Here is a 24,801-nt window from a genome sequence, read left to right as displayed (position 1 = left end):
TTGAATGGGAAGTCTCACTGCCCGAGATTCAGCACAGCAGGTCATGCATGCTGACTGTGTCTACCCAGGTCCTGGGAACAGACTCAAGGGTTGTGTCCCATATGGCACCCTAATCCCATTATAGTGCACTACTTAGACCAGGGCCCATAGGGTCAAAATTAGTGCACTATAGGGAATAGGGCGCCATTTGGGATGCAGAAAATATGTTCTATGTTCTGCTTGAGAAGCCCAGTTTGAGCTTGCGTTTTAACATTGTAAATTGTATAACCCAAAAAGTAGTTGTCAATCCCAGGAGGAATGTAACTACTGAGGTTACATCCTTTAGAAAGGCACTTAAACCATCTTAGCCCTATTGTACCATACCTCGAGGTAGCTAATGGCTGGTGTGTTGTAGATCTTGACGTTGGTGGTGTTCGCGCTAGGCAGCTGCTGGCCATCTCTGAACCACACCACCGAGGCCCCCGGATGGGCCAGAACCTCACAGCTGATGTTGGCAGCGTTCCTTTCCCAGGTGTAGACCGTCACTGAGCCCTGGATCTTAGGAGCATCTGCAATGGCACGGGGGGGTCACCAGAAGGTCAACACACAGACTTCTGTTTATAAACATACTGCAGCAGACATAGCAACCTGTCCACCACAGACATAAAATCTATAAATAGCTGAAACACTATCCTGAATAAATACTAGAATACTATATTACTAGTACTCAGGGTGTTTTTTTTTTATTGTTCTGGATACGTCTCCCACAGTAAGCACTATACTAAAAACATTTTACATTAAAATAGTTGCCCATTCTGTTTTTTGTTTTTTCTATGAGGACATAAGGCTGTATACATCATATCGTGAGCATAATAACTTTGTGCTACACCATGAAATACAATCACAGAAGCTGCTGTGGTTAGTTGCATTCAAGGAAAAAGTGTTGAGCCAGCAACTCAGTGTAAAAATAACGCTAGATAAGACAGAGGCTGAATCTTCATTCGGCACCTCTACATGATACATACATTTGTTTTATTATGCAATTTATGCACCAATGTGAATAGTAAAGCTACCGTGTAAAAAATAATTTTTATTTGTTGGTGTATATGATTCTTTGCTTTGCCTTTAAATGGCAAGCATAGATCAACCAGTGGTCAGTAAAACACTTTCACTTAATGCCACTCTATGCACTCTATTTAACCGATTCACTGCAGTTGCTATAGAGCTATCACAATTTATTGATCTAGCACACACCCCTCAAGTGTTTTAGTCAAGCATGTTTTATATTGTAAGAAAGTAACCCTGGGATTCACTGGCCCCACATAAACTGTGTAAAATATTGTACTTCTCTCTAATACGTCCCTGATACTAAGGTCTCCCATGACACTGCTAGGCCTTGGTTCAAGTTCCAACCCTGGGTACTTTATGCCATTGCTGTCCCCAGCTGTTGGGATTGATGGACATCACTAAATTGGCAGATTCTCCATCCCGCTCCCCCTATAAGGCCTTGCTCCTTTTCCGCAATCTCATCCCACTCTCTGAGGCTGTGACAAGCCTGTGCCCACGACCCTGCCATTCAATTACTCTAGACTGGACCAGCTAAATGGATTTCTCAAAATAAACCCTGCTTATCGAGAGGAGAGCTAAAACAATCATTGTTTTAATAAGATATTCATGCCAAACAGACTGATGTACACCGAAAGAGCCAAGGCCAAACAGAAAAGACAACACTTTCCTATCGGCACATGGGTTGCACAAACAAAGATCGCACACCACAGATAATGGGAATTGAGTGTCTCAATTGTCTCAATCCTCCTATGTGTAGATACTGTCCTGATTGTACAATCTGGTTGAGTTTAATTTTGGAGAGAGAGAGCTCTGCTCAAGACAAAGCACCTTTTATTTTCACTAATTACTGTGCAACACTGAACTAACAACCTGATTACCCACTAGCCAGACTCCGGCTAAACGCTAGTCCTCACAATCCTATCAATTGTTTATTGTGATGGTATCTGGTTTTCGGAGCAGATTGCCTGTGTTTGGGGAAAGGGAATTTAATCCAATTAGACGTTCATTATTGGGTACATACTGTATTTTTTTCTCTCTCTTCCTTCTCCATATTCATGGAACATTTGAATGTGCAAAAATGAGATTATGCATGATTTGGCTCTCACTTGCCTGTGCACAGCTCTGTGTTATGTACCGTTAGCTGGCTGTGACTGTAATCTGATGCGTCTGGAACTCATTAACATTGAAATTTACTAGCCCATTTTCCGTTTGTAAGCCAGAAAATTCAATTCAATCTTTGGCAAGCCTACAAAGCTGTCCTTACAGAGTTTTAGATACTGTGAACAATCCATTAAAATCTACTGACACAGCAGAAAGGAAAAATCAAAGGGTCAAAGGTCAGGGGTCCATGGCTTCTGGTGTAAAGTGTGTCAAATTCAAGAGTAGGTGTCTTTTGGTAACTTCTGATCTAGCAAGAATTTCTTGGACTATCCCTCTCCATGACAATCTCATCGATAAAGTATAAAATTGTTATTTGCAAATGGTCGTGATGATTCAGGAAACTTTTAAAGATACTGGTAAAAAATGGTTTCAGTGAAAACGGATGTGAGGTGTGATGTGAAAAGTTAATAGAGACAGATAGGTGTCTTACAGCGCACTTCCAGGTACATGGTCTGCTGGTCCTGACCAATGGAGTTGCGGGCAGTGCAGAGGTACTGGCCAGCATCGGTGAACTGCACGTACTTTAGGGTTAGAGAGGACACCCGTGCGTGACTACGCACCATTACGTTCCCATCAAGACTCTACGAGGAAGGAAAGAGAAGAACCACAATGAACACTTTGACTATTTCATGTTTTTGGATTACTTGACCACTCAAGGTGCAACCTTCTTTCTTCGGATTTAAAATGTATTTTTTTCTGTGCACCTGTCGGAATTTGGACAGAATTTCATTTTCCTAGATTTGTCTTTTTCTACACAATTCCTTAACAAAATACTGCCAAATAAAGATGGCAAACATCCAGCGGATGTTTTTAGATATTATCTGGGCTGCTTTGCAGGAGGTGGCGGGAAAACCAAACACATCAATAATGGAGCAAATCAATGCAGCAGGTTTTCTAAAAGCATGTCTGAAAACAAATCCAACGGCTATACTTCCAGCTTGCTTTGGGCTTCACACAGCTTCACACCAATGAGCAGAAACACATCTACTTGTTAAGGTACTAACACTCTCTGACTATTTTCTAAACAGCATTCCACACACTTCAGCTTGTGCTTTATTTGAATAATAGATTCAGAATTGATACGTGAGGCCATCCCTATTGTGTTATCTTCTCTGTGTCGTGAGAATGGCTGTGCAGCACTGTAAAAACAGCTGGCTGAGGATCTGAAGAGTGCCCTACAACCTTTTCAAAGGGCAGCATTAATCTTGTGTTAAGGGAATTTTAGAGCAAGCATCTGCTCCTGTGTCTTATGAAGCCTGAATATAAATAATGCAGCACATCTAAGTGCAAAGGCTGTTTTCATTTATTCTATGATAAAGAGCTAATTTCATTGACAAAATCAAAATGGTACTGAAACTCATTATGGCATTTAATGGGAAGATTGGTTAATGAATGGCACACACTGATATCAAGGAAAACATGAAAGTTAATTGACCCGTTTTAACCGTTGAGAAGTCTCTTCCCTGACACATTTTAATAGATGTATTAGTCATGCCAGCTGAAACCCTATTAGATAAGCTGTCAAAAGATGTAAGATGTTCATCATGCTCGTACTGTCAGTAGTAGACTTAAACGCATTAAACTAAGTCACGCCATCTTGCAAATGTTTCATGGCAAGCAGGACGCCAGTATCAAAATAGGTGTGGTGACCCCAACAAATGAGTAAAGGGTGCATCATAACTTATCTGGAAGGTCTATGCATCTCACAGTATCACTAAATCAATAGCACTGACATGTACATCATCAATCTACATCAATCTAATTATTGGATCAGTTGTGGGGAATAGTCAGCAACTGATCTTCAGGTCAATGTTTCTGAGACAGAACTTGTTTATTACTGTATGTATGACATCATGTAACACCCTTTGGGAGGTCTTCTTAAGTCCACAAATGACTTGTTCAATGGCCAGAGGGGATTTGGTCTGTATCGCACATTTGGAGCTTTGCAATTCAATCTATTCGGTAAGTCGATTTAAGGTGGGATGGCTTAGTCATGATCCAAAGACATTGAGTCCTTTAAATTATAGACAGGCTTTTTGGAGCGTGGATCCCATCCCGTTTATGCCTCACGCTCCATAACCTGTTAGTATGCAGGGCTGTCTACATAGCAGCTTCCTCGCCAAGTAATTGGCGGTAAGCTACACATGCAGGGCCTTTCTCATTACATGTGTTCCGAGGCGGGGGGAAAATGTAATATATATGCAGTGTGGACATTGCTTTACATTGTGAGGGTCGGTCGCACGCTAGCAAAGCTGAGGCACGATTCATGTCACACCTTCCCCTCATGCAGATATTCTTGTGTTGTCACATATCAAGAGGAACAGGAGAGAGAGAGAGTGAGGGAGCTTTGCAAAAGGGAGGCTTTGCAATGTGGTCCCATAATACAATTCTGTGTCTGTGGCTCTTATCTCCTCTAATAAAAAGCGCAGAAGCATCATTCTGCCAACCCCTTTTCTCATTCTAATAAAAGTTCAAGGAAAATAGGATGGCTGGCTGAGCCCAGGAACAAGAGTGAAAAACCCAGCTCGATGTCTCACCAAGCCTTCAGAAACGGTCGTGCCCTCTGGGGATGGGTGTCTCGCTTCTCTCTCAAAAGGTATCATGTCTGAAGGAGGCCAGACTAGAGTGTGCTACGAACGCCGTGACACACTTACAGTGGGGTTTTGCTAAACTGACCAACTGACCCGTCGTATTGAGGGTGAACCCAGGAAAGCATGGATAAATCCTCTACCCACACTACCAGCGTACACGAGGCAAATGTTGACTCAAACAATGGTGAAAAGATCAGAGCAGCTTATTCGAAATATCAAAAGCAAAGACATGGTATGACATTATGTGGAATGCAAACTACTTTTCCTACAAACTATGTGTCTATAATACCAGGGACTAAGACAGCTGGAACACTACTCTGCATCTGAAAGAAGGATTTAGCAACACTAGTTATCTACTGAAGCTACGCTAAAATTAGCTAAACTGGGAGGGCCAAAATACACTACATAACCAAAGGTATGTGGACACCTGCTCGTCTAAAATCTCATTCCAAAATCTTGGCCATTAATATGGAGTTGGTCCCCCCTTTGCAGCTATAACAGCCTCCACTCTTCTGGGAAGGCTTTCCACGTACATTTCTGAGGGGACTTGCTTCCATTCAGCCTTAGTGAGGTTGGGCACTGATGTTGAGCGATTAGGCCTGGCTCGCAGTCGGTGTTCCAAATCATCTCAAAGGTGTTCGAGGGGGTTGAGGTCAGGGTTCTGTGCAGGCGAGTCAAAATCTTCGACAAACCAATTCTGTATGGACTCCGCTTTGTGCACGGGGGCATTGTCATGCTGAAATAGGAAAGGACCCTACCCCAAACTGTTGCCTCAAAGTTGGAAGCACATAATTGTCTAGAATGTCATTGTATGCTGGAGCGTTCAGATTTCCCTTCACTGGAACTTAGGGGCCTAGCCCAAACCATCAAAAACAGCCCCAGACCATTATTCCTCCTCCACCCAACTTTACAGTTGGCACTATGCATTGCAGCAGGTAGCGTTCTCCTGGCATACGCCAAAACCAGATTTGTCCGTCAGACTGTCAGATGGTGAAGTGTGATTCACTCCAGCAAATGCGTTTCCACTGCTCCAGAGTCAAATGGCGGCGAGCTTTACGCCACTCCAGCCGACGCTTGGCATTCCGCAAGGTGATCTTAGGCTTGTGTGCGGCTGCTCGGCCATTGAAACCCATTTCATGAAGCTCCTGACAAACAGGTCTTGTGTTGACATTACTTTCAGAGGGAGTTTGGAACTCGGTAGTGAGTGTTGCAACCGAGGACAGATGATTTTTACACGCTACGCGCTTCAGCACTCTGTAGTCCCGTTCTGTGAGCTTGTGGGGCCTACCACTGTCGACACCTTCCTAATAAGTGGTTATGAAACCAACGATATGAGAGGAATTAATGCAAAATGAGGAGGGACTGAACTTGAGGGCAAGTTGCAAATTAGCAATCAGAACATCTAATGTAAAATAGATGTTCAAAAGGAAGCGTCTCATTTCATACTCCCGAATTGGACTTCATTAGTCTGGAATCGTTGTTCGTAGACATTTCCACTTCACAATAATAGCACTTACAGTTTGACCTGTTGGAAAGGTGGCATCCTATGATGGTTCCACGTTGACATTCATTGAGGTCTTCAGAACGGGCCATTCTACTGCCAATGTTTGTCTATGGAGATTGCATGGCTGTGTGCTTGATTTTATACATCTGTCAGCAACGGGTGCAGCTGAAATAGCCGAATCCACACACTTGAAGGGGTGTCCACATACTTTTGTATGTGTATTAAATTATTGAATTCTGAATTATCAGAATTTCAGTTATGAAGATACTGTGGCTGTGGGGTGATTATATAGGCTACATGGCCATCTTCCTGAACTGATACTCAAAACCTAAAAACTGACGTTTGGGTTTTCTGATGTGAATTCATGGTTGGATGCCAGAGTAAAGATCAACTGAGACCTGAATTAATAATGAAGATGTTATAGATACAAGAAGCTATGTTTTCCAATTAACAGATTTTTTTTCTGTACATGCGGTGGGATTCATTAATAACGGCTTGCAAGATGATAACTGGGATTTTTCACCTGTAGTTAAAACTCTGGGAAACTTATTTTCCCCAATCCACACCATTCATATGTCACTGAATCATTCATTATAAACACAGAACACATGTTGATGAATATTCAAACAAAATCAACAGTTATGCCTAATGTGACAGAGACATTGAGATTGTTGAGTAAATGCCTCGGATATTTACCACAAAGGCATAAGCATTTCTTGAATTCTTCTTATATTATTTATTTTTCTTTCTTTCTAACAAGCAGGGGAGTAGCCAATATTAAGGTGCATCTCTATTTTAGGGTTTTCTTGTGCAGTCTACAGCATGGCTGGTTAGTGTTTTCAAAAGGCTCAGCTAGATTGGCTTGGCTTGGTCCACGGCAGAGCAGAGAGTGTTGGCTAATTGAGGTTTTTCAATGTTGCCTGGCTAAACAGGACTCGCAGTCATTGGGACGAGCCTGGCAGTTATCACACCATGAATGGGAATGAAAACAACTACAAGGAAGTAGACCTGGAGCATCTGCAGCTATGGGGGAACTGTCGACACCTTCCTAATAAGTGGTTATGAAACCAACGATATGAGAGGAATGAATGCAAAATGAGGAGGGACTGAACTTGAGGGCAAGTTGCAAATTAGCAATCAGAACATCTAATGTAAAATAGACGTTCAAAAGGAAGCGTCTCATTTCATACTCCCGAATTGGACTTCATTAGTCTGGAATCATATTTGTTGTAGATTTTGGAGAGTTTGAGAAAAGGCTTTGGGGTAAAAAAGCCAACACTGATGCTCTGCAGTGAACAGGGTTTGTCTAGATCCAGTGTGAAGCACTGGATCTGGAGTCTGGCTACGTGTTCAGTAGCCATACCTCGAACGTCTCGGGCCGAGTCCAAGAAGCCTGGAGAGGACAAACACACAGGGAACAACACACAAAACAGCGGGAAAAAAAGCCTTTAAAAATTAACCCTCAAACACAAAGCTCAAGACATGCATTGCATTGAAATGCACATGTTAGTTGCTGCTGATACAGGCTGTATTTTACCTGTAGAGGTCCAGTGAAATTAGCTCATGTTCAAAACAAAGATGCATGGGGTTTAATGAGAAAATACATGTTAAAGAAGCGTAAATAAAACATGGCCATGTCCGAAATCTGTCTTGCCTATGACTTACTAAAACTACACACTCTGTACTAATTATTTGACATGCTATTTAGAATGTACTGTTTAGTAAAATTGTATGCAGTAAGCAACAAATATCAACATACTAGACTCACCCAAACTGAGGTGGCGCCATCTAATGCACAACTGTGTTGTTTTCCCGCCATTCATTCATTTTGGTACTGCATGTCTGGTACAGTCGTGGGTATGAAAAGATTATTCTCTACCTCAAAAGCATGCATTGAATTAATACTAAATGAAAGCTGAAAAGAGTATAGCATGTAGCCATTTAAAGCATACTACAGTTTGAAATTTCACATTCTATAAAACAGTATATTTTTTCACACTCAAAATGCCTTCATCTTTGAATGCAAGTCTGGGTATTCGGACATGGCCATTTAAACATTTATTTTAGGTGAATAAGCCCTCACCGCCAATGATGACTTATCTAGATTTTGTTTTAAAATTGCCCTCAAACATTTGACTTTTATTACATTAACAGCTTCCAACAGCTTCAGCTTTGTCATTTTTAGTTTTCCATGTTATCATCTCATCACAAACAATAGCAAAAACAACACCATCATCATCAACAACCAAAGGACACACACTGGATACGCAGTTTCAAGGCTGGAATAGGATGAAAACCAGGTGGTTTTTATGCAGTCCATTTTAGTTTGAGATACATTAGGAATCAATAGATGAATTCTTTGGTGGAACGTGTCATGATGAATATGCATGCGCAATCTCATAGATTTGATCCACAACTCTGATAAATCAAAAGGGACATGAATGGAAGATGGAGAGAGGTAGGAAGGAACTGGTTCAATGACATGACGGAATGACAAAGAACCAATGGAATCTTTGACAGCTTTTATCACAGGAACAGCAGGTTTTTCCCATTACAGAGGGCGGTAAATAAAATCCTCGGTGACACCCAGAAAAAAGAGGCAGACAGATACAGAGTGAAAGGGAGGAGATAGACACTGGGGTTAGTGAGCAGTGACAAAGCAATGTTATCCAGGTGGATCATTCGTGTTAGTGGAGGACGGTGTTATAAGTTTTAGACAAGACTGTCATGTATGCACTGTTGACTTGGACTGGTTCCATTGATTTCCACTGATATATGACATTGGGAATTGTAAGTGGCTTGGGATTCTTAATTAAAGTGACTTCCTTCAATCTAGAGTAATACACCTTACCAGAAGGGAAGATGGTCCAGATACGACAATACAATCTAGAATATCAATCAAGTGAAAATAAAACATTAATAGTCAGTTCTATTATTATTAAATGATAAATATAGCATGATAAATATAGTATGATGGAGCATCTCCTGTGATCTCAAGCAAGGGATGGTGGTGTTGCCTACTGACTTCCAGTTATCCATTTCCTCCTGCATGGTCATTGAGGGGAGTGTGAGCTGGGAGGTGTTTTGACACCTTCCTCCACATCATCTTGATGGCTCTGGGGTGAAGTTTCCCCTAGATACAGATCTAGGACCAGCTTCCCCTCCCCTAATACTAAACTTAAATATTTATGGGGAAAATACAAAACTGACAAAAGATCAGAGTCTAGAGTAAACTTCATCATGATGTGCATCCTGCACAGCCAGCCCGTTATAAAGCATTACCCGGCTACTTATTATGGAGTCAAGCATGACTTTTTAGTGAAGGAAATGCTGCAAGACATTCACACATCCTCTTTAAATGTCTAAGCTTCCAGCTACCGGCGCTGTCAAAGAAGCCAAGAGAGCCATCAGCATAAGAAAGCTTCAAGAATGTTATTTGAGCCTGGCAACCACTAGTCCCAGTTCAACTGAGGATAAATGCTAAGTTGGACATTTGCTATCTATTCTGTGTTTGTTGGAATAGCATTGGCTTGATGAACTCTATGGGCTTGTGACCGTCATACTGCATGCATATGCATTAACCTATGGTCCTGTGGATTGAATAGAGTATCAGTCGTGTGTTTAAAGCAACATCTCAGGTAGCGAGCCACCATAAAAGTAATTGAGGATTAACAGCAGTGGTTGGTGTTTTGAGTGACGCACAATTCTTCTTTCATAGTGGTTAAGGAGCCATGTTTTAATAGGTGTCCAGTTGTGAGAAGACCTCTTAAAACATGGAGCATATACTGGTGATAAGAGAGGTGTGGAAACAACACAAAACCACAACAGAGCTATAAGAGTGGAAGGGAGAAAGTGAGTGTCTGCAAGGGCTATAGGGCTAGGGGTCTATTTGAAATGTAGCATCTAATGTACGTTTCCTGCAGACAGTCCATCCCACTGAAGAGGATGCAGGGCGTCTTTCATGACAGGCCAAAATCTCAAAACCATCTCTGTTCAAGCCACTTCTCACACTACCACCACCAATAAAATAACTGTCTCCCTGAAAACGTTTTATTTTAAATGTAACACACTCTTCCTTCCTCCTCTAGTCGCTTTTGGTTTCAACTTTTATTCTTGTTGTTCACAGGGCCTCTTTCAGCACTCTCTCTTGTCATCTACATTAAAATGGTTGGATTGTCCATCTAAACCAAAGTAGGGCAGCGTGACCCAGATGTAGAATGCTGAGATAACTGTGACTCCCTGAGACTACACACAAGAGAGGCGACTAAGTGTGTTAAGGTACAGTATATTGGGCCTATTAGTAGTTGATGCCACATTATACTAGGTATTGTGAATATACTGTGTGTATATACAGTCCCAGTCAAAAGTTTGGACACACCTACTCATTCCAGGGTTTTTTGTTATTTTTACTATTGTCTACATTGTAGAATAACAGTGAATACATCAACACTATGAAATAACACATATGGAATCATGTAGTAACCAAAAAAGTGTTAAACAAATCAAAATATATTTTAGATTTGAGAATCTTCAAAGTAGCCACCCTTTGCCTTGATGATAGTTTTGCACACTCTTGGCATTCTCTCAACCAGCTTCATGAGGTAGTCACCTGGAATGCATTTCAATTAACAGATGTGCCTTGTTAAAAGTTAATGTGTTGAATTTATTTCCTTCTTAATGCATTTGAGCCAATCAGTTGTATTGTGACAAGGTAGGGGTGGTATACAGAAGATAGCCCTATTTGGTAAAATACCAAGTCCATATTATGGCAAGACCAGCTCAAATAAGTAAAGAGAAACAACAGTCCATCATTACTTTAAGACATGAAGGTTAGTCAATGGGAAAAATTTCAATAACTTTGACATTTTCTTCAAGTGCAGTGCAAAAACCATCAAGGGCTATGATGAAACTGGCTCTCATGAGGACCGCCACTGGAAAGGAAGACCCAGAGTTACCTCTGCTGCAGAAGGCCAGCATCCTGGAGTCGCCTCTTCACAGTCGACGTTGAGACTGGTGTTTTGCGGGTACTATTTAATGAAGTTACCTGTTTAGGACTTGTGAGGTGTTTGTTTCTCAAACTAGACACTCTAATGTACTTGTCCTCTTGCTCAGTTGTGCCCCGGGGTCTCCCACTTCTCTTTATTTTCTGGTTAGGGCCAGTTTGTGCTATTCTGTGAAGGGAGTAGTCCACAGCGTTGTACAATATCTTCAGTTTCTTGACAATTTCTCGCATGGAATATCCTTAATTTCTTAGAAACTGAATAGACTGACGAGTTTCAGAAGAAAGTTCTTTGTTTCTGGCCATTTTGAACCTGTAATCGAAGCCACAAATGATGATGCTCCAGATACTCAACTAGTCTAAAGAAGGCCAGTTGTATTGCTTCTTTAATGAGGACAACAGTTTTCAGCTGTGCTAACATAATTGCAATAGGGTTATTCTAATGATCAATTAGCCTTTTAAAATTATAAACTTGGATTAGCTAACACATTGGAACACAGGAGTGATGGTTGCTGATAATGGGCCTCTGTACGCCTATGTAGATATTCCATAAAAAATCTGCCGTTTCCAACTACAATAGTCATTTACAACATTAACAATGTCTACACTGTGTTTCGGATCAATTTGGTGTTATTTTAATGTACAAAAATCAGCTTTTCTTTCAAAAAGTTCTAAGTGACCCCAAACTTTTGAACGGTAGTGTATCTACATAAGGTTTTCGCTTTGTCATTATTGGGTATTGTGTGTTGATTGTGATAGAAATTGTTTAATTTAATCCATTTTAGAATAAGGCTGTAACGTAACAAAGTGGAAAAAGTCAAGGGGTCTGAATACTTTCCGAAGGCTCTGAATATATGACTATATACATCACCAAAGATCTTGTTTATTCCAATAGCAAATGTGAATCAAATATTCTCTTTGCACTTTCTGATGTAAAGCAACGCACCACATTGTTGTCTCACAGAGAATTATTGATGCACTTTTGAAGTACTTTGGAAACTTTCCCCCTCAGACTCATATCTTACGGTGTAAAAACACCATAAATAGTAAGATTCTCTGCGGAGAAACATGCTTTGAGATTCTGTACAAGAAGCAGAGAGCTAGTTTTCAAAGTTTTATTCCAGGGATAATTACTGACATACGGTGTAGTGAATAAACCAGATCGCTTTTAAATGAAAAGGTAATTATAAAGTGCTTATAATGTTTAAACACCACTTGAACTAGAAGGAAACATTATCTCTCTCAACTGACTAATCCAGCAGACTTTTCTTACACAACTCACAATCAGAATCGAACACTAAAAGATGGGTTTAGAAAAGCCGACCACACCATCAGAATGCAGCAATAAGAGCATGAAAATAGGCTTGAAATTAGGTTATTTGCCTTTACTCTAAATGCAGAACAGCGATAATGCCTTTGAATCTGACATCCTTGCAAGATAGGAATATACACAGAGGTGGGCTATTCATATATACAGTAGATGGTGTGTAATATATCATATAATTCTGCTGAGAGCTCCTGTTCTCCTTTTAGGAGCATAATGCTGGCAGTGACAGAGATGCATAACCGCATGTAGATACACACGCACAATCTGGAATCAAATCTGCCCTTTGAAGAAAATGCTAATGCTACTCCGTGTCCTTAAGATAAAGCATAGTCTTAGTCACAAATTGTTTTAGAAATACCTTGACTTGTCAAATGCATCGGGTGCCTATGTAAACATCCACGTTTTTGAAGTAAAGAAACAAGGTACAAACCTATACTAAAGGGGACACACTGACCTAGGGATTGAGTGAGTAGATAAAAAAATATATATAAAAAATCAAACTTTACTCTGAGTCCACGTATAAAACCTATTTCTTTCCTTTATAAAATGCTTTCTGCTCCAATCATTCCAATTCACACATATGCCCCCTCCGAAGTGCTAATAATTAGTAAGAGTGCTGTTAGCGAGCGGAATGCAGAGGTGCAAAGAGACTAAAGTAATTGCAGGGGAATATGATAAGCCTCTGTCCTAGTAAGAGAGATAGAGATAGAGAGAGAAAAAGAGCAAAGCAGAGGAAGAGTGTGAAAGTGAGTGTAAAAGTGAGAGTGTAAAGTGGGAAAAGAGTTTCTCACCATGGCTGAATATTGATAAGAGCTGTTAGCAGTTGTCGATAGATATTGCTTGATTGCGTTTGGATGAGAAAACATGAAATGATGCTTAACAACTGATGTGGAATTTCTAATTACATTTGTCTGGGTGAAATATGCTGAGAGATGCAGCTGCACCTGGGGTTCAGGGATCGCTGATGTTGCTGCGTTTCTTTCATTATTTGAGTAAAGCTACAGTATGACTTGGAGCGGCTGGTTGTAAAGGGATATGAAAGCCTTCTAGTGGAGCGTCAGATAGGACCATGCACTGAAACACATGCCTCCAAATGAACACTGGGTAGAGGATGAAAGAGGTGGGGGGGAATTGAGTGTAATCTATGATTCACAGTGACCATGCACACAGCATCATCAAAGTGTCGAACACTAATAAGATCAGACGTTAAGGGGGCAAAAAGTGACAGGGATTTTTTAGCGGACGACAGGATGATCTGCTCGATTCTATCAGGGTTTTATTTTTCATGTATATGGAGTTGCATTACCTAACCATCTGAATATCATACCTGGTAAATCCTGCTTAGAGGCTCCTTTAGACGAAGAAACCATGAATGAAACCACCAGGACAGACTAGTACATGTCCACTGCCTATTACTGTTGGACTTGCTCAACGGGACTTTTGAAAGGCGTTTGGTATAATACCATGGATGAAATGGAGCTGTGCTTGTCTTTAAGTTTTTATATCAATATTCAGTTGGCAGTAGTTGGCACTCTGATTGACACATCCTGTCCACCACAGCTCGGGCCCCTGGTTCCATGCCCGTCCCTGGTCCCCAGACACCAGTACCTGCTCTCCCTCTGTGAAGAACCTCCGGCCAAAGCTCCAGGTGATGGTGGGGGTGGGGTCTCCAGAGGCCTCGCAAGTCAGGGTGATCTGCTCCTCCAGCTCTGATGCAGTCTGATTGTCCAGGTAGGTGATCCTTGGTTGCACTAGATAAAAAGGAAAAAATACAATACATTTGATAGATGCCAATGGAATATACACTGAGTGTACAAAACATTAGGAACAACTGCTCTTTTCATGACATAGACAGACCAGGTGAATCCAGGTGAAAGCTATGAGCCCTTATTGATGTCACTGGTTAAATCCACTTCAAATCAGTGTAGCTGAAGGGGAGGGGATAGGTTAAATAATGATTTTTAAGCCTTGAGACAATTAAGATATGGATTGTGTATGTGTACCATTCAAAGGGTAAATGGGCAATACAAAAGATTTAAGTCAATTTGAACGGGGTATGGTAGTAGGTGCCAGGCGCACCGATTTGAGTGTGTCAAGAACAATAACGCTGCTGTGTTTTTCAGTTTCAGTTTCCCATGTGTATCAAGAATGGTCCACCACTCAAAGGACATCCAGCCAACTTGACACAACTGTGGGAAGCATTGGAGTCAACATGGGCCAGCATCCCTGTGGAACGCCTTTGACACCTTGTAGAGTCCATGCCACGGCGAATTGAGGCTGTTCTGAGGGCAAAAGGGGATGCAACTCAATATTAGGAAGGTGTTCCCAATGTTATGTGTATTGCTTGTATGCACATCGCTATCGTAAAACCAAGAAAAACATTTAAAAAGCACAAAAACGCAAAGGTCTTTTACAGCAGTTAATGGGAATAATTTTACTCTTACCGAACACATTCAAGCTGACTTCCTCCTCCTTCTCCCCAGCCTTGTTCCGGGCGATGCATGTGTAATCTCCTTCATCCACTTTCTTGACATCCTTTATTATCAGCTCCGAGCCGTCGTCATTCAAGCTGTATTTATCGTCCGATTCAAGGACAATGATGTCACTGAGGGGGGAGAGGCAGAAACACAAAGTTCACATCACAGACTTTTGTCTCCACAACATGAAGCTAAAAACAGTCCTCTTCAGTCTGTGACTGAGATCAGTTTGGGGGCTTTATCTCAAAGTTGAGCAGTTGGTAAACAAAATGCTTGGCTCAGAACCGTAAGTCTTTGAAGCGTCGGACCAGATCTCCACATCAGAAATCGTTAAACAAAGCTTCTTTCTCTGGCTCTGCACTGTAACTATATCATGGCTGTTTTACAAAGGGACAACATCCATAGGATGGTGATAGACTGTATGATGTCAAGTTAAGGATTTTTTTCGGCACCCTTTGAACCACGACATGCCTGAGCTTTCCTTGAACTCTAAATCAGACGTGCATACACTGGGTTTGGACTGCAGTCCTTCATCTGTATGCTTGTAGGAGCTTCAATCCTGAAGCGTTCTCCAAGGGATACCAAATGACAGGCCTATCAGCGGCCCATTAAATAAATTACAAATGGTGGGAGGTGCTGGCCCCCCTCCCGACACCAGACCCCACTTTTCTCCTTCCTCCTCCGTTGAGGCCAAGCACTGATCAGATGGGTCTCCTCGTCCTCCTATCCCTCTCATTCATTTAAACTCCAAGAGAAACACTACAGTAACTCTGTAGTGTTGTAATTCTTCCCCCACTTTACTAGTTGTGTCAACAGCTATGCTGAGGATAGATCAAACAATAGAGCTTTGGCCATCTTCAAGCAATTAGATAAATGGAATTCATACTGTTGACCCATTTCTTCTTTTATTGTGAGAATGCTTACCCTTTGATTACAAAAAAACAACATTAACCTCGATCTCCCCAACCAGCTGATACAAACCACTTTATTTATGCTCATGAAAGCGCTGCATCACTGCCTGGTACGGCAACTGCTTGGCCTCGGACCGCAAGGCAGTACAGAGGATCGTGCGTACGGCCCAGTACATCCTGCCATCCAGGACCTCTATATCAGGAGGTGTCAGAGGAAGGCCCTAAAAATGGTCAAAGACACCAGCCACCCTAGTCATAGACTGTTCTCTCTGCTACCGAATGGCAAATGATATGGGAGCGCCAAGTCTAGGTCTCAAAGGCTTCCTAACAGCTTCTACCCCCAAGCCATAATACTCCTGAACAGCTAATCAAATGCCTACACAGACTATTTTCATTGTCCCCCCCCCCCCTCTTTTACGCTGCTGCTACTCTCTGTTTATTATCTATGCATACTCTCTGTTTATTATCTAGTCACTTTAACTCTACCTACATGTACATATTACCTCAATTACCTTGACTAACCTGTGCTCCCGCACATTGACTCTGTACCGGTACCTCATGTATACCCCCTGTTGAGGCCCTGGGTCTCAACCACGCCCTGTGTAATTGGGTCCTGGACCTCTTGACGGGCCGCCCCAAGATGGTAAAGGTAGCAAACAACACCTCCACTTCGCTGATCCTCAACACTGGGGCCCCACAATGGTGCGTGCTCAGCCCCCTCCTGTACTCCCTGTTCACCAATGACTGTGTGGCCATGCACGCCTCCAACTCAATCATCAAGTTTGAGATGACACAACAGTAGTGGGCTTGATTGCCAACAACGAGACAGCGAGACAGGGAGGTGAGAGCACTCGGAGTGTGGTGTCAGAAAAACAACTTCTCACTCATGATCGTGGACTTCAGGAAACAGCAGAGGAAGCACCCCCTATCCACATTGACGGAACAGCAGTGGACAAACTGAAATGGTCCACCCACACAGACAGTGTGGTGAAGAAGGCGGAACAGCGCCTCTTCAACCTCAGGAGGCTGGAGACATTTGGCTTGTCCCCTGAAACCCTCACAAACCTTGACAGATGTACAATTGAGAGCATCCTGTCGGGCTGTATCACTGCCTGGTACAGAAACTGCACCGCCCACGCATCACCGGGGGCAAAGTACCTGCCCTCCATGACACCTACAGCACCGATGTCACATCAAGGCCAAAAAGATCATCAAGTATAACAACCACCCGAGCCACTGCCTGCTCACACCGCTATCATCCAGAAGGCGAGGTCAGTACAGGTTTATCAAAGCTGGGACCGAGAGACTGAAAAACAGCTTCTATCTCAAGGCCATCAGACTGTTAAACAGCTATCACTAACAACATCACTAACACAGAGAGGCTACTGCCTACATACAGACTTCAATCATTGGCCACTTTAATACATGGCTCACTAGTCACTTTAATAATGCCACTTTAATAATGTTTACATATCTTGCATTACTCATCCCATATGTATACAGTATACTGTATTTTATACCATCTATTGTATCGTGCCTATGCCACTCTGTCATTGCTCATCCATATATTTATATGCATATACTCTTATTCCATTCCTTTACTTACTGTAGATTTGTGTGCATTAGGTAGTTCTTGTGGAATTGTTAGATTACATGTTAGATACTGCTGCACTGTCGGAACTAGAAGCATAAGCATTTCTCTACACTCGCAATAACATTTTCTAACCATGTGTATGTGACCAATACAAATGTATTTGATTTGGTATAGCCTCGCTACTGTTATTTACTGGTGCTCATTAATTATTTGTTATCTGTTACTTATCTATTTTTCACTTAACACTTATTTTTCTTGAAACCACACTGTTGGTTAATGGCTTGTAAGAAAGCATTGATTGCACTGTAAGGTTTACTACACCTGTTGTATTCGGCACATGTGACAAATAACATTTGGTTTGATTTGAAAGACAAGATAGTCGGTGTGACTTACCGGGCCCAGGTGACTGTGGGTTCAGGGAAGCCATCAGCGTCACAGGCCAGCATCACAGACTGGTTTATGTCCGCCGTGGCATTCACCTCCGACTGCCTGGTGCGGATGCTAGGGAGCACTGAAACACAGACATACAGTAGATACAAGCATTATTGAAAGATACAGAGGTCATACGTGAGTAGGAAATTAATTATACTACTGTGATACTAAGATAAGACAATGTAAGGTTGTTATGTGCTTCAAACAAGTCTTAAAATGGTTTATAATCAGATCATGATGCACTATAGTGGTTGGTTTTAAGTATGATAGGAGTAAATAAATGTTACTCTAAGCTTGTTACAGGATTGTTCTTTTTTTATTATTCTGTAATGGTCTTCATAATAGCACAGTATTGGATCTATAACTACACTATATTCTAAGTGTGCTCAGATCCAAATCCCAGGGTGAGAGCATAGGCGGAGAAAGAGGGGGTAGGGTGAGAGGGAGGATGTGATACTCACCGTTGACGATGACCTTGATGATCTTCAGGTCAATCTCTCCCCGGGCCATAACACGAGCCTCACAGGTGTACGCCCCTTCATCCGTTTTCTTGATGCCTCGGATCTGGAGGTGGTTGTTGCCCATGATCTTAAATCGAACTGTGAACAATCGCAAGAAAAGGAAAGAGAGAAGGCTCAATCATCATTAACAATAGGTGGTGCAGGTTTAACACAAGGCAACATGGGAAGGCACACATACAATGAGAATTCAGGAGGCGTGATCTGAGTTACAGTTGAATGCTGCATTTGCTCCCTCTCAGCATCAATATTACAATGTAAAAATAGTCATGAGTTATACATAGGTGTGGAGGGAAGATGATTTTTAGAACCACACGATAGTCAATAACTCGCCACCAGAAAAACTAGTGACATATAGACTCATCAAAAGAAAGCTTTACCATCCATCCACTGGAAAAAATGTTAATTTACATACAGTATGTTCATTGTTTCAATGTTTATTTAGATAATTAAGTGGTGTACTATTCACTGTGAGATTTTGTTACATTGCTCAACAGAGCATTGCCATGGCATTGTGCCTCTTATTCTTTGTCCTTTATATCCCTACTGTAGTAAATGTGAGACGCTGAAAGCAACTACTACTACTTCTTGAATTGCGTTGTCATAGCTCTACTATGTAAATATTCTATGAATCCTCTTTACTCTGTAAGTTCAAACATCTGGCAGCCAGCGTACAAATATTGTATGGCAACTGTGTTAATTCAACCCTCTTTTGAAGCGATGCCAGCTGTAGATCTGGTTTAGTGAATCTGTATTTGGGCAAAAGCTTTGAATTCATTAACCAGACTTTTTAAATAGCTCTCTCTGAGCTGTGAATCACATTTTAGCATGAAAAAGATGTGTACTTAGAGCTATAAGCACATGCAGCTTTGATATGGAAAAAGTTAACTGGAGCAATGTGGAAAATTGTATTTACATAAGCAGTATGGGTTTCAGTCTGGGCTGCAATTAGTGGTTTTCTAGAGAAAAACACATCCCTGTCCAGAGTCCAAGAAAACGCCACACACCAGAGCGCTGTGGTCACCCTGAGCCTCCCAGTGGTCGCCAGAGGGAGGGGTCCTCTAAGGTTAGAATAGTGCAGTCCGGAGAAAAACAAAATCCTTCAGAATGCCTCTCTGACAGCATCCCACTCGTCTGAATATGAAGCCTTCAAATATCCTTTCACAACTGACAACCACCATTTCTCTTGATCAAGAAATATCCTGTTTCCTGTCCTCACTTCATCTATTATGTTGAAACACTCAAATTACCAAAAGGCAGGGAGGGCTGTGCTCTTAGGGAGAGAGCGAATGAATGTGGGGTGAATAAAAAAAGAGCTGGCAGATATAATGAAAGCAAACAAAAAAACTGGGGAGGGGGGGGTCTCCACGACTCTGGGTAGTAGGCAACTCACACATTGGCACATTGATTTGTGTACAAGCCTTACCATCTTTTGTAACCTGGATCTTTGAGCCTTTGTGCTTCCAGATGATGCTGGCGGGAGGCGAGCTGACGACGTCACAGATGATGTCAGCGTCATCCCCTTCATTAAACTCCTGTGGGGAAGGGGCGTTCTTGAAGGTTATCTTTTCTGTAGGGGAGAAGAATAGAAGTCCACTGTCAACTGCATTTCCCGAACAAGTCAACAAAGTTAATAGACCAACATGTTCTATGGTGAGTGCTCCCTTTGTTACCCAGTCTATGCATTTGTCATGGCATTCCACCTGTTCCTGATGGAACATACTATACAGTTAGTTTAGTTGTATATTCTAAATACGCGGGTTCTCTAAATGGAGAGGAATAGTTACCTTTACAATGACACTAGGGCGAAGATACAATCAACAATACTGTATGAAGGACAATTGAAGAAAACAAATATGCACAAAATATGCACAGACACTTAAATTACATTCTTCAAAATGACATCGTGCACGTCACATATGCACAGATAATACAGTAAGGGGATTTCATTTGGGGGCAATCCACTAAATTACAATGAATAATATCAACACTTTTCAAGGACTGAGTTTGAGAGGGAACTTACGGAAGATTTTCACGTTGACAGTGCCCTGAGACTCCTTGTCTGCATTTTTGGCCACACACTTGTAGACACCGGCATTGTCCACATCAGCATTGTAGATAGTAAGGGTGGACGAGGACTCGTCGTTGCGGTTCACAATGATGTCCTGTCTGTTCGGTAAAAGCTTCTCGCCGTTCGGGGCATACCAATCAATGTCCTTTGCGTCTCCAACAACTGAGGAGGCAGGGTGGATGTGTGAGCAGAGTGCAAATGCACTGTTTATGTGTCTTCAGCAGTTAGTATGAATGATAACCAAACAGATAAATATGTGCTGCCTTGCGAGGTGATGCTGCATCTGAGGTATGCTGCATCTGAGGTATGCATTATAGTTTTTTTTGGCCTAGGGTTTCTCTGCTTTATGAAGGCCATCTTCATACCAATATGCACAAAAAGAGAACTATTTTACATATTTGCTCAGATGATATACTACCTGAAAAAAGACTGAAATTAAAATGCTGCCATTGATATTTTGAAAGAAGGGCAAAGCCAAGTCACATTTTCTGAAATCTTTCACTCCCTCATTCATAATGGAACAAAGACGTGCTGAAGCAAACAGTATTTTGCTGACATCTTACTGCAATAAAAGTACACAGCTATCTACAGTTCTTTTCATCTAAAGGAAACATTGCTAAAGTGAAATGTTCTCATCTTTGCTATGACATATTGAGCCTCTATTTTCTCTTTGCTATTCAACAACAGGATGCTGGCCTGCAGGAGTCTGCCAGTAGTGGGGGGTAACTGACCACAGTTGCAGGTCAGCGTCCTGGGAAACCCATGCTACTGCAGCCTTGAGAACTGCTGTAGCACCTTCACTTTATGTAGAGTTATTTTCTATATCAAGCTGTCAAAATACTGTAGCTATTTGGGAGTTTGCAGTTATGGAGGCGATTGTATCTGTACCACACCTACCTTCGCAGAGGAAGAATTTGGACTCCCCCACGCTGATCTCTCCTTGCATCGGTGTGATCTCCACTTGTAGGGAGGCTAGAAGAGAAAAACACAGACAGAGCAGGTCTCAGAACAGTTCAAGTCAAACTCTGCACTTTTACATCGTTCCAATACACTTTCCACACAGCAGGTCCTATAACAGGCGTGAGCAAGGGGAGGGGAACAGGATGACACAGCGGCAAAGCACAGTGAGACAAGGTATGGCACACTTGAATGCATCAACAGCTTGACTGAACATCTGCTGCTGATCAACCTAAGATGAGCCGTTTCCCACCTTTCACTTTTCAATATAATGCCGTTAATTGGATTCAGTTAACAAATAAGTATTTTATTATTTGCAGCCTCATTTTAGTAAAAGCACAGTCACTAAAAAGTTGGTATGCTAAGTCAACAAATGAAAACAACATTCCCACATTGTAGCCGTATAGGCCACAGTAGCATGTATTTAGATAACAATGTGTTAATTGTTGGCGCTCTGGCAAGGTCCCAGCATTGCTAATGCAGTAGGCAGCTCCCATCGGCATTGGTGGGATTGTTAATGAGGTTGGGATGATGGTAGGGGTGTGCGGGCGGGTAACATAATGAAATGTGGTGGAACAACACATAGCTATGGCAAGTCCTGTCAAATCCACTTATTGAAAAACCTCTGTGTTGGACAGGCAGATTCTCTGACAAAATATGACAATTATGCCCTGGCACTATCTTAAAGGACCATTAATTATATGCCTTTCAAATGTATTTTAGACTTGTAATTACCCAGGCGTCCGATAAGATTTTATAATCACCTGACCGAGCTATCCCTGTGTTCTCACAATTTTTTCGTCTGACACAGAGTGTCCGCTCAGGAAGTGTAATGCCGTAAATCAAAGCATATTAGCTTCCTAAGATGCTGCCGAATACATTTAATATTTCTGCATCAACTAAAGTGGGTGACAGAGATGAGATTTAGAATGTACCGGAGAGAATCAGCTGGTGTTTGTTCTCTTCAGCTCTGCTGGATAAATTAAAGAGGAATCAACTTCCAACTTGGTGAGAGACAGGAGAGACATACTCCAAAGTTCGGGACAGCATACCTTAAATATTTACATCTTCTTAACCCAAGGTGTGCCTGGACAATCTTTCTTAAAAATTCTCCGATGTGGCCTATTTTAAAACGTTTCTCTTACCAAATCAGGAAATCAGGTCTGGTACTCTCTCTGTCATGATCTGTGCCTCAAGAGCAGAGGTGAAAGTAGGCATGTCCGGTCCAGTACGGCATCCTGGCAAAATAAATAGTGGGAGCACACCGTACCGTGGACACACCATACCCACCATTAGTGGGGTTATCATTTGTTTTTCAACAGGACAAAGACCAAACACACCTAGAGGCTGTGTAAGGGCTATTTGACCTAGAAGGAGAAGGATGGAGCGCTGCATCAGATGACCTGGCCTCCACAATCACCTGACCTCAACCCAATTGAGATGGTTTGGGATGAGTTGGACCGCAGAGTGAAGGAAAAGCAGCCAACAAGTGCTCAGCATATGTGGGAACTCCTTCAAGACTGTTGGAAAAACATTCCAGGTGAAGCTGGTTGAGAGAATGCCAAGAGTGTGCAAAGCTGTCATCAAGGCAAATGGTGGCTACTTTGAAGAACCTAAAATATAAAATTATTTTGATATGTTTAACACTTTTTTGGTTACTACATGATTCCATATGTGTTTTATATAGTTTTGCTGTCTTCACAATTATTCTATAATGTAGAAAATAGTAAAACACAAAGAAAACCCTTGAATGAGTAGGTGTGTTCAAACTTTTGACTGGTACTGTATGTATACATACACATACATGGCGTGGCAGGGTATCCTAGTGGTTAGAGCATTGGACTAGTAACCGAAAGGTTGCAAGTTCAAATCACCGAGCTGACAAGGTACAAATCTGTCGTTCTCCCCCTGAACAGGCAGTTAACCCACTGTTCCTAGGCCGTCATCTCTTTTAAATATATTTCTGTTTATTATTGTCTCCTAACCCTACCACCCCTCTCCTAATTGGAGTAAACTAATGGACAACAACACTTAGGCTTCTACTTCCAGCTGACACATACTATATCAATTTTATGGACACAATGTATTTTACAATAGGTATCTTTCATTTGTTTACAAATGAACCCCTCAGCTCCACTCAACCCCTCCCATATACGTTTTATTAATCACAATATTATTTAATACACTTTGGCATTTAATGCAGGGTCAACTGACAAGTTCCTTACTTTTCCTCCCTTCCCTTCCATTTATGTGGTAATTCTTCAATTAGTTGGTTGTAAGTTTGGGTAGAGCTGACATTTCAATATATTTTTTGTATATTTTTTAGTATCAATTAGTATATTTGAGTTTAACCACAATATTGTTTGTATTATTTGTTCTGTCTTTTCTGGTGGATTAAACTGAAATTGCAACTAACTTTCTATGGCTTAGAAAATTAGCGATATATTGGAGATGATTTCATTTTCAAATAACCAAAAGTTAGAGCTTTTAGTCTGAATAAATGGAAAAAGGCCAGTCTTGAACACGGGGTGGGACATTCTTACTAATCTGTTAGAGAACCAGTTTGGATTTAAATATAACTTTTGTATGACTGATGCCTTTAGATAGAGGTCTAATGCTTTCATATTTAATCATTTCTGCCCTCTGAATTCACATTCTTTATATAAATAGGCCCCTTTTAATTTTGTCTTGCCGTTCCACATAAAATTGAATATTTTTTGCTCATATAATTAAAGAAACTGGTCGCTAGGTGTAGGCAAGACCATTAGCAAATAGGTAAACTGGGATATTATTTTTCACTTTATTGAACCAAGAGAATGAACTAAAGAGAAAAAAGAGAAAGACAGAAAACAGCAAACAACAATGCAAAAAAATTAAACAAAATAATAAATTTAAAACAAAGGACATCAAGGACAACTAAAATCATAACAACAATGGCAACTGTATATGTTTGTGTGCATGTCTGGCAATATTACATGTATGTGTGTGTTCTTGTATGCGTTTATTTGAATGAGAGTGTGTGTATATGCATGTGTACAAACACCTGCACGGCATCAGCCTCAGGCAAACCGGCATTAGTTGTAAAAACACTGCCCCTCAGTGTCTTTCAAACATACTTTTATTATGTTTTATTTTTATTTTTACTTTTATCTTTGACCATCATTCTATCTCCCACACATCAACTCCACTCCCACTTGTCTCCAATTCCACAT

The 24,801-nt window shown here is 41.4% G+C and overlaps 1 protein-coding gene across 19 annotated transcripts in view; it reads right to left on the bottom strand.

Moving 5' to 3' along the window:
- The window catches only part of LOC110533530 (neural cell adhesion molecule 1), a 321,863-nt gene that overhangs the window by 57,544 nt on the left and 239,518 nt on the right, over positions 1–24,801 (bottom strand). For 9 of the 19 annotated variants that reach the window (XM_036989936.1, XM_036989939.1, XM_036989937.1 and 6 more), the window contains exons 2-12: positions 21,530–21,604; positions 20,585–20,794; positions 19,988–20,131; positions 18,505–18,642; positions 18,005–18,122; positions 15,074–15,234; positions 14,876–14,911; positions 14,238–14,380; positions 7,667–7,696; positions 2,639–2,789; positions 364–548 (exon numbers count right to left, since the gene is read on the bottom strand). In XM_036989936.1, the coding sequence (XP_036845831.1) occupies positions 364–548; positions 2,639–2,789; positions 7,667–7,696; positions 14,238–14,380; positions 14,876–14,911; positions 15,074–15,234; positions 18,005–18,122; positions 18,505–18,642; positions 19,988–20,131; positions 20,585–20,794; positions 21,530–21,604 (1,391 nt within the window). The remainder of the gene's footprint in view (positions 1–363; positions 549–2,638; positions 2,790–7,666; positions 7,697–14,237; positions 14,381–14,875; positions 14,912–15,073; positions 15,235–18,004; positions 18,123–18,504; positions 18,643–19,987; positions 20,132–20,584; positions 20,795–21,529; positions 21,605–24,801) is intronic. The other 10 variants (XM_021617841.2, XM_036989945.1, XM_021617845.2 and 7 more) reach the window with 2 other exon arrangements.

Source organism: Oncorhynchus mykiss, chromosome 10, assembly GCF_013265735.2.
Source record: "Oncorhynchus mykiss isolate Arlee chromosome 10, USDA_OmykA_1.1, whole genome shotgun sequence".
NCBI lineage: Eukaryota > Metazoa > Chordata > Actinopteri > Salmoniformes > Salmonidae > Oncorhynchus > Oncorhynchus mykiss.
This window is presented reverse-complemented; position numbering and strand designations above follow the sequence as displayed.